The sequence below is a fragment of the Parasteatoda tepidariorum genome, chromosome 6 (assembly GCF_043381705.1).
Source record: "Parasteatoda tepidariorum isolate YZ-2023 chromosome 6, CAS_Ptep_4.0, whole genome shotgun sequence".
In the NCBI taxonomy this organism is placed as follows: domain Eukaryota; kingdom Metazoa; phylum Arthropoda; class Arachnida; order Araneae; family Theridiidae; genus Parasteatoda; species Parasteatoda tepidariorum.
The window spans coordinates 48590198-48606097 of record NC_092209.1 but is presented as its reverse complement, the minus strand read 5'-3'; the positions used below and the strand labels follow the sequence as shown (position 1 = coordinate 48606097).

The window sequence follows — 15900 nt, the reverse complement described above, 5'->3', positions numbered from 1 at the left end:
TGTTCACTATTTTTTTTATTTTGCTTAATAACAGACGAAAAGTTTTGAATTGTAAGGTACACAATTTCCTACATTATTTTAAAGAATGTAATTTTACGTGGCAGGGCGGAATACGAAATTTGAGCGAAATCAATCGAAAAGGAAGCCTTACATTTTGTGATTCAGAGAAAAACTGTTTCAGTAGACTTGATTAGAGATATAAAGTTTGTGTTTCAGTAAGTTTAATAAGTCGTGGCTAATAAAAGTCAATCGTTTGTGATCTCAAAAAACTTAATCAGTTATAATTGGATCCCTGCAAGTGACGTCATGTAGTTAAATCGTGGTATTTGTCGATTCAGATACCAATCAGGTTCGACAGACGCGCATGACGTCGCTTACAGGTATCCAATCAAATCTAGAGCCCCTGAATTAGACAGTATAGTAGCCTTAAGTATTGTAGCCTTAATCAAATCTAATATGAATCACATGTGATTAGGCATAATTACTGCACTTTTTCACGAGTTCACACAATTAAAAAAAAGCATGATATTTATGCATAGGGAAACTTGAGTGCTTCTGTTTTTTTTTTTTAAATTTTTTTAAGGCTTTTAAAGACTAATTTGTATAGTTATGGTTTTTTTAAATTGATAATTTTTGGATAAAAAATAAATGCTATGTTCATCAAAATTCAGCAACTTTTGACGATAATATTCGTTTGTGGTTTTAAGAAAATCTTCGCGTTTTATGAATCATAAAGACTTACCTTTATGCATTATAAAGCTCATGTGCTACCAGACGTATACATGCGTGCTTTATAAAATGTAAACTCTTTCTTTATAGTTCAGACTGATACGTTTGTACGTATTGCCAAAACACGGTCAATTTGTAGCTTTATATGGCTTTACTCAAATTAAATTAAATTTGGCGATTTTCGACTCATAAAAAATAGCAATAGTTAAAAATTGATTGCCTTGAAAATCATACCTGAAGTCTTTGTGAAAAAATGAGTGCTACAGCTCCAGAAAGCTTAAAACTGTGATGTTTCAAATTACGTTTAGACTAATCTGTTCACTTGTATTTTTACAAAATTAATAGTTTGAGAATTAAAATGTTTTACTATTTTTTTAAAAACCATAATATAGGGCAACTTTAGTTTCACGAAAATTGTCTGTGGCTCATAAAATTTGAAGTATGTTGTCTCAATTGTATATGATTATTAAGAGATATTCTAAAGGCCTAACGCCTTTTTTTTATAAAGACTTACAATATTTGATAGAATTAATAGAATTTGGGATATTATAATAAGAATATTTCAAGTTTATGTGAAGTACAATACTCTCAAAATAATTGGTTTTATGTTCAATTATTATAACGGTTCTTTAAAGCATAGTATCGCGCGAATAGTCTGCAACCTTAATTAGGTGTTACATTGAATTTAGCCTCAATTTAAATCAAGCCATATTATCATGTAATAAATTTAAGCAAGGATTAATTTTCACGACAATATACAGTGGCTCTCAAATGTCTTCGTACACTGATAACTTTCAATAAAATATTGCTCTTTTCTTCAATTAAAATGAATATTTCAGAATGGATATAAACTTTCGCTTTGTTTTTTAAATGTTCCATGCAGGTTTTGTTAAAAAACATGTTAAAGATCTTATTATTAAACTAGCCGCCTAAGGCGGCCAGCTGTCCGCCACGCTGAAGGTTTTCACAAATAAAGTTTTTTAAAACATAGCAGGAAATCTGAAGATTAGTGGACAATTAAAGTGTTCCTGTCCAGCAATTTTGTCTTCATATCCAGTTCTGCTGCAGATGTGTTATAGCTCTTGAGGATGTTTGAAATTATATAGCTACAACGCTTAAGAAAAAAAAAACTAAAATGCTAAATACATGAAAAGAACACGAAAACGAATAAATTTTTTATGGTATCAATTTCTATTTCTATATAATTTTTTATGGTATCAAATTCTATTTCTATATCTGTTACGTCAAGCACTCAGGTATTATAATTTGATCTAGTTGTGCTTGTATAATTTTGATCTAGTTGCGCTTTCTACGTCATTTTGTTAACATCGTTTGGTTTGTTATTTAACATCGTTTGGTTTGTTATTTCTAAGTTAACTTTCAAAAAATTGGCTGGCATCAGCATTTTTATTCTTTAAGTTGTTTATTTTTTCTTTTGGAATTCGTTCCTTTTTAGCGAAATGTTTTTCAACCTAATCGAATTCTTTGCCGACTGTTCTCTGTATATATAAAGAAAATAAAGTAAATATTTTTAAAGTGTTGTGAAAAGAATTTTTAGTTGTACAAAGTACTACAATATCGCTACAAAAATTATCGTCTTCGCTTAAAAAAAAAAAAATAGAGCGTGGAAAGAAGAAGAAAAACTTATTATAACAATTATGAACAGCGACAAATATATCAAAGCGAAGCGTTCTATTTACGTATCGAATATGTTGCCACATTTTTAATACAAAAGTTAAACTTTTCTCCACTTTAATAAATGTAAACTAATGCGAACTTTACAATTAAATTATTAATTCCTTCGTATATTATTGGTTTAAGTTGTCGAAAATTAATATTTCAATTGTGAGGTTCGCATTAGCATACATTTATAAGAGTGGGGAAAAGTATATGCATTTTTTAATAGTTTTTTGAATATGGCTCTTTGAAGACGAAAAAGCAGACGAAAAGCATAGACTTACAAAATGACTGATAACTAAATAACTAATCAAAATTTTTGAAAAAGAAAAAAAATACTTCTTCATTATGTCAAAACACAATTATGGGCCGAGTTTCGTGCCCGGGCGAGGCTTCTGGGGCGATATATTGTGATTACAGACACACACACACACACACACACACACAGCCGCGTTTATTATTATGTATAGATAACCATTCTGTCGAAAGTTATTTTTAACTAATGAATAGTGCCCTTATTTCATTAAAGATATTATTATTAAATAACCATTCTGTCGAAAGTTATTTTTAACTAATGAATAGTGCCCTTATTTCTTTAAGATCTTATTATTAAATAACCATTCTGTCGAAAGTTATTTTTAACTAATGAATAGTGCCTTTATTTCATTAAAGATCCTATTATTAAATAACCATTCTGTCTAAAGGCGTTTTAACTAATGAATAGTGCCCTTATTTCATTGAAAGTTATAAGTGTACGAACACTTTTGGGAGCCACTGTAGATCAACTTGGTACCATAATTAGGATCCATCTAATTTTTGACAATACAATGGTACAGCTTGGTACAAAATTTCTAACAGTGTATTTTGCTTTATTTCTTCTCCTTAACAAGACAAATAGTGAAATTTGAAATAAAAACAAAAAAAGAACATGCTCTATTAGCAGAGAGCTATCGACTTCCTTCAAATCATATCTTTAAAAAGGCGTTTAGCACAGCATTTTGGTAGAAATGCCATCATCCAGGGGAAAAAATAAATAAAACGAAAGAAAAGAGGGGGGCTATCGTAAATTATACAGGCCTTACCCGATAAGGCTCCGTCACATCAGAGAGGGTTACCATAGTTACCAAAAAGGAATAGATAGGACTCATCGATTTTTGAGGAATTTTTTTTCTTCTTCTTTCCTCTCTTTCTCTGGTATCTGTATGTCGATGTTTTTTGATTGAGATCGGACCGATATTGGATGGAAAATTCGATAAGGGGATTGCTGAAGTACTTTCCTGGTGTTTTCTCTCGCTCTTTCTCTCTTCTTTCTTTATTCGGGCCTTGTCCTTTAAAGTAGGGAGATTGGTTTTGGTTCTTTTGGTGGGTTATTTCAGATCTTGAAGGCACTCTAAAAATATTCGAAGAGCCTGCGATTGTCAGAAAGACAAAGCACCGGAACGGATGGAAAGATTACAAATTTTTCCTTGTGGGGAATTTTCGATACGTTTTATACAGACTTTGAAGTAAAACTCCTGAAAATTAAAGTCACTAATATGAAACGTTACAGTTTTTAAGGATGCGGTAGTTGTACACTCAGCCGGCTTAGAATTATCTATCACTTATAATCATGAGGATATCGCGTTCTTCTACTAACATTTATTACATGAACCACTTTGTTGGGTTAAGTTTCTAAAATTTTAAAGTACAAAAAGTAACAGGGTCAAAAAATGTTTAAAACTTGGTATAAAAAGAAATGGATTGAAATAATTGCACCCAGTCTTAAAAAGTCCCTTGTCATTCTTAAGCCAAATAAATCTTTTCGACTCCAATACGCGTCACAGAAAAAAAATTCGACTTTATCATCTAACTCAAAGTCACTGCACGTTTAAGTACTAATGAAGCATGCTTATAGCACTTAACGAAGACATTTTAGTCACTGAAATGTTTCAAAGTTCTTGAAATTATTTGATAGTGGGTGATAAAAAAACAAAATGATATGGCGGGAAGGAGCTAAAATGTTTTTCTGAAATACAGCAAGATAAAGCAAAAAAAAAAAAAAAAAAAAAAAAAAAAAAAGAAGTAATTTCATAAGAAATTACGACAGTAAGTTCCCTAGATTATTCTAAGATCTCAAGATATATGAGAATTCCATCACTCACTTTTTGCTTGAGTTTTTGGTAGCAAGCCGTATTTTTGTGATGGTTCATTTACCGTATTTACCTGACTTAGCACTTTACATCCTCTCTTTATCCTCAAAACTCAAAATAACTTCAAAAACATACTAATTTGATTGTATTTGAACTTATAGAACATTTGGATGCGTGATTTAAAGTGAATCTTTTAAAGTAAACAGGGGCAAGAGTATTGTTCGGCGTTATATTTATATATATATATNGCAATCATTGAAAAAAAATGCTTTTTCCCATTCGTAAGTATCTTCTGATCTTGAAGAAATGTTAAAAATTATAAATAATATATATATGATATTGTTTCTTGTCCTTGGTACTAGTATATTTTCTTAGCCATCTAAACATCTCGATTTCGGTTTGTTTTTATATGGAGTGTCTGCTGGTCTGACTATTAAATATTTTTTTAGAGGTGTAATCCTTCTGCATCCTGTAGACGTTAGTTAGTTAGTTAACCATTTTATTCTTTATATTACCAATGAATTTCTTTCTGATATTTTCAAATGCACTAGTTTCCAGATTAAAATATAAAACCAAGGCATGGGTCAAATTCGCCAAGATTAGCTACAATCCGCTTGTTCCCCTCCACTCCAACCGTTGTACCAAAATTTCCCTGCTATGCACTTCCTTCTTATGGAAAAAAACATGAGGAAAAACGAGTTTTGATGCAGGAAAGCCATCCACTTGAAGTTCGCACAGAAGAGTTAGCAATATTGCTGTTTTAATTAAGTCCCATTTAAATATAGAGAGATGCATAAAGAATTTTCCCACCCGAAAGTATGCCTATTGTATTGTTCTTAAAGATATGAAAAAGTTTTTTTTTCCTCTAAAAAAAATGTTTCGCAAACTTTATATTGTTTTTCCCAAACCAACTTTTTCATACCCGGCTGACAGATAACTTCTTCAAAATCAATTTTAGTTATCCCAGTTGCGTATAGAAAAGAACATAGAAAATCGCAATTCGACCTCAGTTTTTACTAAATAACAAAACCATCTTACGATTAGATTGGAAAACAATGAAAGGTGAAGAAAAATTTTCCCGAATTTGCTAACTTGTGAAATGGTTAGAAGGTAAAAATTTATAAATTGAGTTTTTGAAAAGTATAAAAATAAATGTTAAGTATGTTTTTATTTCTTAAGTTACTCGTATGTTTAGTTTTTTTAGACAAGCAGTTTTTCTTTATTTTATTTCATACTTTTTTTTATTTATTATTATTATTATTTTGAGAAACTTACAGTGCTGTTCCTTTAAGGCTCCGTAAGCTTTGACATTTTGTGAAATAATATTTTTTAGCGAATAATATTATAGCTGTTGTGATTTTACAAGATAATAAATTAGTTTTGTGAAAATAAAAGAGTGTGTAATGTAACTTGATAATTTTTTAAAAAATTGCTACAGCGCGGCAGTATTTTGGCATCATTAAAAAAATTCTGAATTATTCATTGATTTTATTAACTTTTAAAATGAAAAAACAGGTGATTTTTTTAAAGTTTAATTAATTTTTTAATATTTAAATTATTCATCCATATTAAAGTTCTAGTATTTTTTTTAAAGAAAGATAGCATATACATAATTTAAACGCTTTTTAATTATCCGGACGTAAATCCCGACAACATTCCATTTTTGAAACGTACTGCTGATCTATAAATAAACCGAAGTTATAATTTTATAAACGAAAACATCTTTTATCTAATAAAAAAAAATTCTGAATTATTCATTGATTTTATTAACTTTTAAAATTAAAAAAAATAGTTGATTTTTTTAAAGTTTAATAACTTTTTTAATATTTAAATTATTCATCCATATTCAAGTATTTTTTTATAAGAAAGATAGCATATACATAATTTAAACGATTTTCAATTATCCGGACGTAAATCCCAACAACATTCCATTTTTAAAACGTACTGCTGATCTATAAATAAACCGAAGTTACAATCTTATAAACGAAAACATCTTTTATCAAATAAAGTAAAAAATGAAATAAAGAGAGCAGAAAGAAGGAAAAAAAATTCTTCCCATGAACGATATGATTTACGATTAAACTATTTTATCACTGATCTGTGTTATAATAAACGATCGCCCCTGATATATAGCAGGTTCCAAGATGTCATACGGTTATGACAACTATACAGGCTGTTTCTCATTCCCGCTTCTTGTCACAAGAATAAACATTCGCAATGTCTTGTTTTATGACCGTGTACTGAATATCTGAACGTATTCCTGCTGATAAAGAAACTCAGTTGTTTAACGTCAATAAAGAGACAACATTCCGTCTTCTGATTGGCGCTTCTGTATCAGGTGTGGTGTGAGAAAGATAAGAAGCACCTGAACACATTTTTGCGGTTTACGGCGTATTTTAGATGATGAGATTTGTTTTTAAATATTCAAAACTATTCTGAATTAAATATGTATAAAAATTATAGATCGTAAGGTATTCTCTCTTCTAACAAAAAAAAAAAATTAAATGGAGTAATTAATACAATTACCGTATAAACCGGTGTGTAAATTGACTTTTCGGTGGTTGACTTATACACCATTTATAAAGTCAGATGTCTAATTGATTGGGAAATATCGATGCATTATAAAAAAAAGAGATAAATATAACTCTGTATCAATTTGCCTTTACAAATTACCCCTTTCAAAAACTATTTTTTAATATGTTATATGCAATTATTTTTGCATTTTCTCTCATGGTTTTACCTTAATACACAAAAATTTTTTTTTAGAAACAATACTTTAACGTTTGAAAAAAATAAAGAACAAGAAAAGTTAGGAAAATTTATTCAGGACTATTTAAAAAAATATTACACAAGGAAAACTTCTAAAACATACCATAAAGCTACAAATTTAAAGATTCATTCGTGTCGGATTCATTATAGTTAGCAGTGTTGTCATACGAATCCCGCTTTTCAATGTATTCTACTTCACCCTCATTCGCTGAGTCTCACAAAAAATCGTTTTCAATGTCATTCAAAAAATTCGAAGTTCTAAATTTTTTCCTCCAAATATTTTACAATAATACTTGAATCCACATTTTGCCACGCATCTAGTATAATTTGACGCTTGGCGTCTATAGGAATGATAATCTACTTACCGTCTGCAGTCAATTTATACACCTGACATACTAAAATTTGTTAATCTCGTTACCAAAAATGGGAGGTTGGCGTATGAAACAGGACGACTTATACACTGAGATATATGGTAATATTTAATCAGGGAAGAAACAAAATCGCAACCGAAATATGTTCGATCCGTTAAGAAGAAATTAGAGTTAGAAACTTGTAAATCTGTTTGATTGCCGAAGAAAACTTTGAAGGTTTCTCTTATAATCTTCTATCAACTTCTCCTTTTTTCCATCGGTCATCCAACAGGTTTTACTTCTTCCAGTCCTTCTTTCTATATTAGTTATTAATTAGTGTTTTTTTATTTCTTCCCTTTTTAAATATTAATTTGGGGCCCGTTACTTGTATACTTTTTTGTATTCATCTCTGACAAGGACTAAAATAAGGGCAGCCGTTACCGAACTCCCTATAGATAAAATTTTATACAGATGTGCAATAAAAACTATCCTAAAAAAGTTGTGTTATTACCTATGCTGACTCAAATATTACATTAATATTTGAAATGTAAAATTTCCGCGCTCTCGATAGAAATAGTATTTTCCTCCCACAGTAATAAGTATAAAATGTTATCTTTTGGCGATTCCGTATAATGGCAGACGATAAATAAAGGAAACAGCGAACAAGCTATGTTTTCTTAATCAAGAAAAAGAATCCTTTTAACTGGGAACTATTATTATTTATTTAAAACAATTCAACTCTATACTCCACGTCTGGGAACAATATATAACAATCCTTCCAGTGCGTTCCTGGCACGAAGTATGTACATAATTTAAAACAACCTCCCTGGCTAACTCCTTACTTGAAAGTAATTTGTTACGCCAGTGGTGCTCTCCGAACGGGTTACCAAAGTAATCGAATGTTAACTTCGAAGTAATAAATGCAATTTATTACCTGAATTACAGCCCTTTCGTTCTTTAAAACAAATGGAGGGGTTCGTGAGGGAGGGAAGTGTGCTTTAAATAAACGCGAGAGTTCGTTCGCTTTAATATGCGTTCTTCTTGAGAAGTGAGAATTGTGGATAAATTTTTCATGCCTAGCAGACGATATATTTTAATTAGTGGCAAGTTTCAAGGCAGGGTTGTAAAACGAATCGGTCGCGGGAGGACATGAATATTTAAACAGTGCCCTCCAGTGGTTGATGTTTGTAGAATTTAATATTCGAATTAATGGTTTATTAAAGGGGAGAAACTGCTCTCACCATGCGCTGATGGGAGTGTTGTGGGGGGTGAAAGGAAAGTGTGAGACGCTGAATGAAAGAAGCGAGCTTATTGCTGAAAGAATATTTCTCAATAACCTACTTAATTAGAATGGAATTCAAACGGTGTTCATCGTGAAATTCTTTGTATTAAAATGATTCTGTAAAAATGCTTGAAGAATATTGTATTAAAATTATAGCCAAACACATGCTTAAATTTAAGGAATGTAGGGGTAATCTAATAAAGACTTGGTTAGGAAAGGTAATCTTTAAGTACAGCTTTTGTAAAATTGTGTTTATTTTATCTTACTATTTTTCGTTATTAAACAGTATTCAGTGATGTATGTATGATGTAATGTATTCAGTGATGTAATAAAATACTTATTAAATTAATAATCCATATGTATGTGTGACAATGATGTTGCTTTTTAAAGGCATTGCCTAACTCCAATTCGATCTTCAAAACAAAACAGTTTCTGATTTTTGATTATTATTCAAAAACTGAAATTTTTGACGAAACACAACTTCTAAAACATTTGATGAAATTGCTTCTTTAAGCCCGTGTCATCTCAGGGCATTTTGGGAGTTCCCCAACATGCTTTTTTCTCTTCTTCCTATTTTAAAACTGTCAGTTCTGTTCCTAATTTTTCAATGGAGTAAATTAATCTGAGGCTCAAGGCCTAATGGTGCCGATGAAATTCATAACTATAATAAGGAAATATAATGATTACCTTAGTTTAATAAAATGCTGGTTAGCATTTGCCAGGAAACGATTCCATCTAAAGTTAAAACAACTTCATACGTTTTGATTATTTATCTTTTACAGTATTGCATGTCTGTGTATTACTGCAATTAATTAAATTATTTAATATCATATTTAGGTTTAATATATTATATTTAAATTTAATATATTATCTTCTAAATATGCATATTTTTCGTATGCAATCATTGAAAAAAAATGCTTTTTCCCATTCGTAAGTATCTTCTGATCTTGAAGAAATGTTAAAAATTATAAATAATATGTATACATGGTGATAACAAGAAAAAGTTCTTATAATTTATTCGTACTTCTGATACGAATACATATGTCATTTAGGAACCTTTATGGGTAACAGGTGAAATAAAATGTGATGCTTTTTTTCTTCAGTTGAACATATTATTATCATTCAGAGAAATTTTTACAGGTTATATAAAGTTTTCTAAATTTATGACAGAAACTGTTCTCTAGTGATTCATCCTAACTCATAACACATTTTAAAGTTTTATATATAAAAGTGTTTTTCTTTTATGATTCTTTTTCAAAATTTTTTTATTTTTAATAATGCTCTTATCTCTTTCAATAAATAGCTAATGTGAAAATATAAAGCCTACGCCAGTATATTGTGTTCATAACTAAAAAAAAAATAATAATACTAAAAGTAAATCGTAAAATTTTAAGATTGTGCGTTTCTTCTTTTTAAATCAAACATCTCAAATGATATCGTCTGCGTAAATCATCCCTATGCACAAAATGCTCATATGAAAAAGATTACGATTACGAAATGCGGAACAAGTTCGATGAAATGCGTGGCGAATAATAATAATAATCCAAAATAATGCTCCCCCATGCCGTTGCCAATCCGTGAATCGCGAAACATTCCGAAAAGATTATTCGAAAGAGCAGCGCAAACCCCATTACATTCGGCAGAATCAATGACAGATGGCCTAGTGTGATACACCATTATATCTCCTTTCCATTTCTAAAAATCGCTTGCTTTTAGCCATTATTCGAAACTATTGGTTTCTTAAGCCCCCTGCCGCTTCCGTATTCGAATGGAGAAGGTAAGGAAGACCATTATGCATTCCTTTCTGCAGCACCCGAAACTTAAGTTGTTTCTTCTTATTTTTCTAACTCCCCTTTTCACCCGGCTCGCTTGCATTTTCTCCAGAAAATCTCGAGTCGAGGGATCTGGCAACTGCTCTGCAATAATGACGTCACATCGCTCCCTGCGCTTCTAATGAGAATTTAAGTCTCGTTCTTCTGTCTATCAATTGTGTTCGATAGCCTTTTTACTTTATACATAACTTCCTGCGAGCAGAGGGATTTAAAAGTATTTTAGAACAGGCCGTAAAATAAATAAATAAATAAAAACTCGACGATCGCTTTTTAGGAAAGGGAAGAATAAATATTAAAAAAAAAAAATTATTTTTGAATAGCGACATCTTCTATGATGATGAAAGAGGTGAAAGCAACGGGTGGTAATATCTCTTAGTAATGAACCCATAAAATTTATTTAAAAAAAATTTATGTACAATAAGCGCTAGTGTGCTTAAGAAATCACTCTTTAATTTATTCTTTTATTCACAAATAATTCTGAATTATGCTAATTTATGTACAACAGCCGAGTTATAATTTGATTGATAATTTATGCTTAATTTTGTCAAGAAAACATTGACTTTTTATCGTGACATTAATCATATTTTCGAATCATTAAAAGTATATGTTAAAGCTTTGTTGTTTGTAAAAATGAGATTGTAAGTCCTAAGTGACTATGATAAAATTTCATTTTGGAATTCTAGGGAAATATTTTTATTAGCCTTTTCTTTCCTAAAATTATGTGTTATATTTAATATAAAAGTGGTTTAAAAAATTATGTTAAAATAGTTTGTATTGTTTGAAAAGTGCTGTACTTGTTTGGGGTGCAAAATACATCTAGTCGCAGAATTATTAATGGGGTAATTAGAGCAAAGCTAATCAGACATAAAATTATGCCGGAATGTTTCTCAGAATGGAAGGAATGTACGCAGTATTGTTCCATTGCCTATAGTATACCTGAGCTCAAGGTTGCTGAGAATAGACAATTTAAAAAAAATACGACTAATTATCTAAAATATGAAACGAGATGTACTTTTGTGTGCATTTACATTTCCCAAATAAAGGTACAACGTTTTCTACTACCAATAAAAACCGTTTCCACAGTAGATGTCGCAAACTTGTTTACTGTATAGGGTTTTTCTTTGACAGTATCTTAAAATAATTGGACTTTATCGGCCTTTGTTCTGCCACTTTCCAAATGCATACAATTAAGCTTTTTCGTTTTTTTTAGCCAGGCGGACCGTAATGTTTCGTATTTTTAAATTAAGTCTATGACAGTTTTTGAATTATTGCTATTGGATCTGTTTCAAAAGATATTAACCCGTGTTTTTTTCTTTTCAGGTTTGGTTCAAAAATCGTAGAGCGAAATGGAGAAAACGAGAGCGAAACGCTGCTGCAGAACTTAAAAATGGCTTCAGCACCCAATTCAACGGCTTAATGCAACCTTTTGACGATACCCTTTACTCTGGGTACTCAACCTACAATAACTGGGCAGCCAAAGTCCCCTCCCCACTTGGAGCCAAGAGCTTTCCTTGGCCTGGACTCAACTCTGTGAATGTCAATCCCCTGGTGACACCAAGCCAAGGAATGAGTTGCTTTAATGCTTCCTCTCCCCAAGGCATTACGAGTTCAAGCATAATGCCTAGTGTTAGCATGCCTGTGAACAGCCTAAGCAATCCTGCACCTCCTTGTCCTTATGCAACGCCAACACCACCTTATGTTTATCGTGAACAATGTTCCACGATGACTTCTAGTATAGCGACTTTGCGGTTAAAAGCGAAGCAGCACACTGCACATGGTTTTGGATCTTACGCGCCCATGTCACCCCGCCAAACGCCAACACTGTCGCCATGTCAATACGCGACAGTTGACAGACCGACAGTGTAATGGTAAAACGCAAATTCATTAGACGTTTAGAGGACAAAGCTCACATGGACATAGAGCTAATATTATATTTGCACAGACCGACTGTTCAGTTGACTTGAATCTACTCTTTGTGACAATCCAAAATTTGTTCTAATCTGCTTTCATCAGACATTATCCAGAGATGAGTTTTTCATGGTTTCTTCAAGTCAAAATATCATAAGAATTTCTAACTAATAATGAAAATCAAATATGAACTGAATTCTTCGAAGTCCCTCTGAATATTGCATGTTCCTCAGTTCGTATTTCAATACATTTCGTATATGTTTTCCCTAAACCAAATTCTTCAAGTTCAAATGTTCAAAATTCTTCAGGAGTTTCTTCACTGGAATATTGGTACTTGACTAAGTCTATCCAAAATGACTAGGGTCAGCATTATGAATGTGGAACAAATATTTTGCTACATTGGTGCACTCGATTTGTATTATTCTAAAATATTAATTTGAGATTTCACATGAAACTGTGATATAGTGTACATTACCATGCGAACGTTTTACTATTTATTGCTTATTTAGTTGCCATATTGTGCGTGTTTTTATTCTATAAACATCAAAATTAATTTCTTCCGAAATCAAGAATAAATCATAAGATTTATATTACAACAATAATGAAGAATTTTCAAACTTTATCAAAAGTTAAACGCATGCAATTAATCAATGTCGTTTTGTGCCCAATCTATCAATATGAAAATATATTTTGTTCTTCTTCTAAAACTAACATTTACGTTCAACATCTAACGTTTGGGGAAAAAATATTAAAAAATATTTTTAAGCATCGAATTTAAACAAATGGTTCAAATTAAATTAATGAAAAATGTGAAATATTTATTTCGGCAATCTGCAGTCTTTATCTTAATTATAAAGATTTTACTTATGGATAAAAAAGCACAATATCGTATGGATTATAATACTTGTTTTCATATTTATTGGATAATTGATGAAATACTTCCTTAATACCTAACCCAGGTATATACAGAAATATGTTTTAGATGCATGATAAAATATATTTTATATCCTGTTAAAGGTTTAATAGCAAAACAGGAATACATTTCTTTCAGTCGTTCAAGTGTTTGAGAATTGTATTCTTTTGATTTCAAAGTTTAATCTTTAACTCTCAGTCAATTGTGACATATAACCAAGATTCAATTACTTAGTTTAATTTTAACACTCACAAGATATAATTATTTAGTTTAATTTAATTGGGAATCTCTATTCAATTAAGTGTAAATGAAAAATTTTTGGTTAAGCCCCTGAAACATTTCACTCATTACAAGTTTCAAAGGTTCTATTATTTACTTAAGGAATATTTGAATAAGGTATACTATGACGCAACACTTGTCATCAGCTCTTGACAACAGCTACTAAATGCTGCATTTAAATAGTTACAAAGAAAGAGTTTACAAAAAATCAAAATGTTAGGACAATTAGTATAATTTTGAAAATCTGATTCAGAAATGCAAAATCAAAATAATTATGTAACTATTGTGTCATATATAAATTAAAGTTGCAATTTAATTTATGTATACCGCAATATTGAAATCATATGTAGCACAATTTAAATTAAATATGCCATTTTTTGTTTCCTGACACAATTGTTTCCAGCATGCAAAAAATAAAACAAGATAGTTTAAGGAATGAAATATTTTGCTAAATTACTATTTGAATACTGTAAAGTGATAACATATCAAATATGTGGATTTAATACAGAAATACGCAGTTGAAAACCTACTTTTATAGATAATTATAAACATTAATTATACTAATAAAAATCAAAAGGAAATCCTATAAGATTTGGTATAAATGATTTTTTGTAAATCACTTATACCAATAGTGTAAAATTTAATATTTGGTTTGTAAATAAGCATAAGACGAACTCTTACAAATAAATTTTTTCAGCCTCCTTTATTTCGCTAATTTGAAATATTCTATGAATTATCGGCATGATTAGCATATAAGAAGAAATATGCAAGAGGAATAAGAATTAGTGAAATGTTTTAAAATCACTAAATTACAATTTTTTACACACAAGTAACAATCACTTAATAAATGTATGTGTCCCTTACAATTTTTGTGTTTGTAAATATAATTGAAAGGTTCTTTTTATTGCGGAGAGTTGACTGTTTGTGTGGCTCTTTATAATCTTTTTATTAAATTAAAAACTATGCTAGTTTTTGATTTATGTTTTTAAACATTCACCTTTTGGCACGCAACATACTGGTCCTATTTCTGTAGAAGTTTTTGTGAATTTGTTTTTTAATTAACGCGCAGAAGAAAAAGAATGATTTTCTGCAAATTAAATATATAAGAAGTTATTTAAAATTAAAAATACAATTCACAGTTTCCTATTTTTCAAAATTACTTTATATTTATTTTTAGTGCAATTCTTATTTTCCTCATTAGTTATATAATTTATTATAAATATCTAGTCATGATGTGCAATGGCTAAGCGAGAGACGAGAAGTAAATAAGAATTTTAAAAAATGTGTAAATTGTTGACAAATTTTAATTTTTAATGAAGAAGAGATTTTTTTAGATATTTTAGTTTTAGTTTTATTAAATTATTAATAACGGTTATTAATAATTTCTGCTATTTTCTCTCGTAATACAAAAAAATTTGTTCATTGAAAAATTCAAGGAAATTGTTCTGTAAATTGAAAAATCTAACTAGTAATGATATTTTTTTAGCAAGCAATAAAGTGTTAAAAATAGTTTTTTTTCCTCTTTTGTGTGCTTATGAACAATTTATATCGATTATATTCAGTTTCCTGACTCAGAAAAAATGTCAGTAAAATGTATCAGATATTTTAAATTATGGATTATTTATACAATTTGTAGTTTAATACAGCCTATTAGCGTATAATTTAACTCATTTTTATTTGATGGAATGAAGTATGTTTCTTCTATCTCAATTCTATTCAGAAATAATCTTTTTTATTGAATAAATGAGAAAAAAATAACAATTTTAGTACAAATCTCTAAAAGCAATTTTTCAGAACAAATTTTTTTGCGGTTTTTCATTTTAACTAGTTTAAAAGAAACTGAAATTATTTTTCCGTAATAAACATTAATGTGCTTTATTTTTGCATTACGTTTGACACTATGTATTCAAGTTACATATCATACTTTATTTATTTATAGAAAATTATGTGAATATATTTTTTAATTTCTTGCCAAAGATTTTTGTTGTTGTTAAAAAGAAACCTGTACAAATGAAAATGTAACGTTCTAGTT

General features: G+C 29.9%; 1 protein-coding gene across 1 annotated transcript in view; it reads left to right on the top strand.

Annotated features, from left to right (window-relative positions):
* The window catches only part of LOC107439506 (pituitary homeobox x), a 69610-nt gene extending 55166 nt beyond the window's left edge, over positions 1-14444 (top strand). The window contains exon 3 of the mRNA XM_016052135.3: positions 12089-14444. Within this exon, the coding sequence (XP_015907621.1) occupies positions 12089-12634 (546 nt within the window). The 3' untranslated portion in view covers positions 12635-14444. The remainder of the gene's footprint in view (positions 1-12088) is intronic.
* The last annotated feature ends 1456 nt before the right edge of the window (positions 14445-15900 follow it).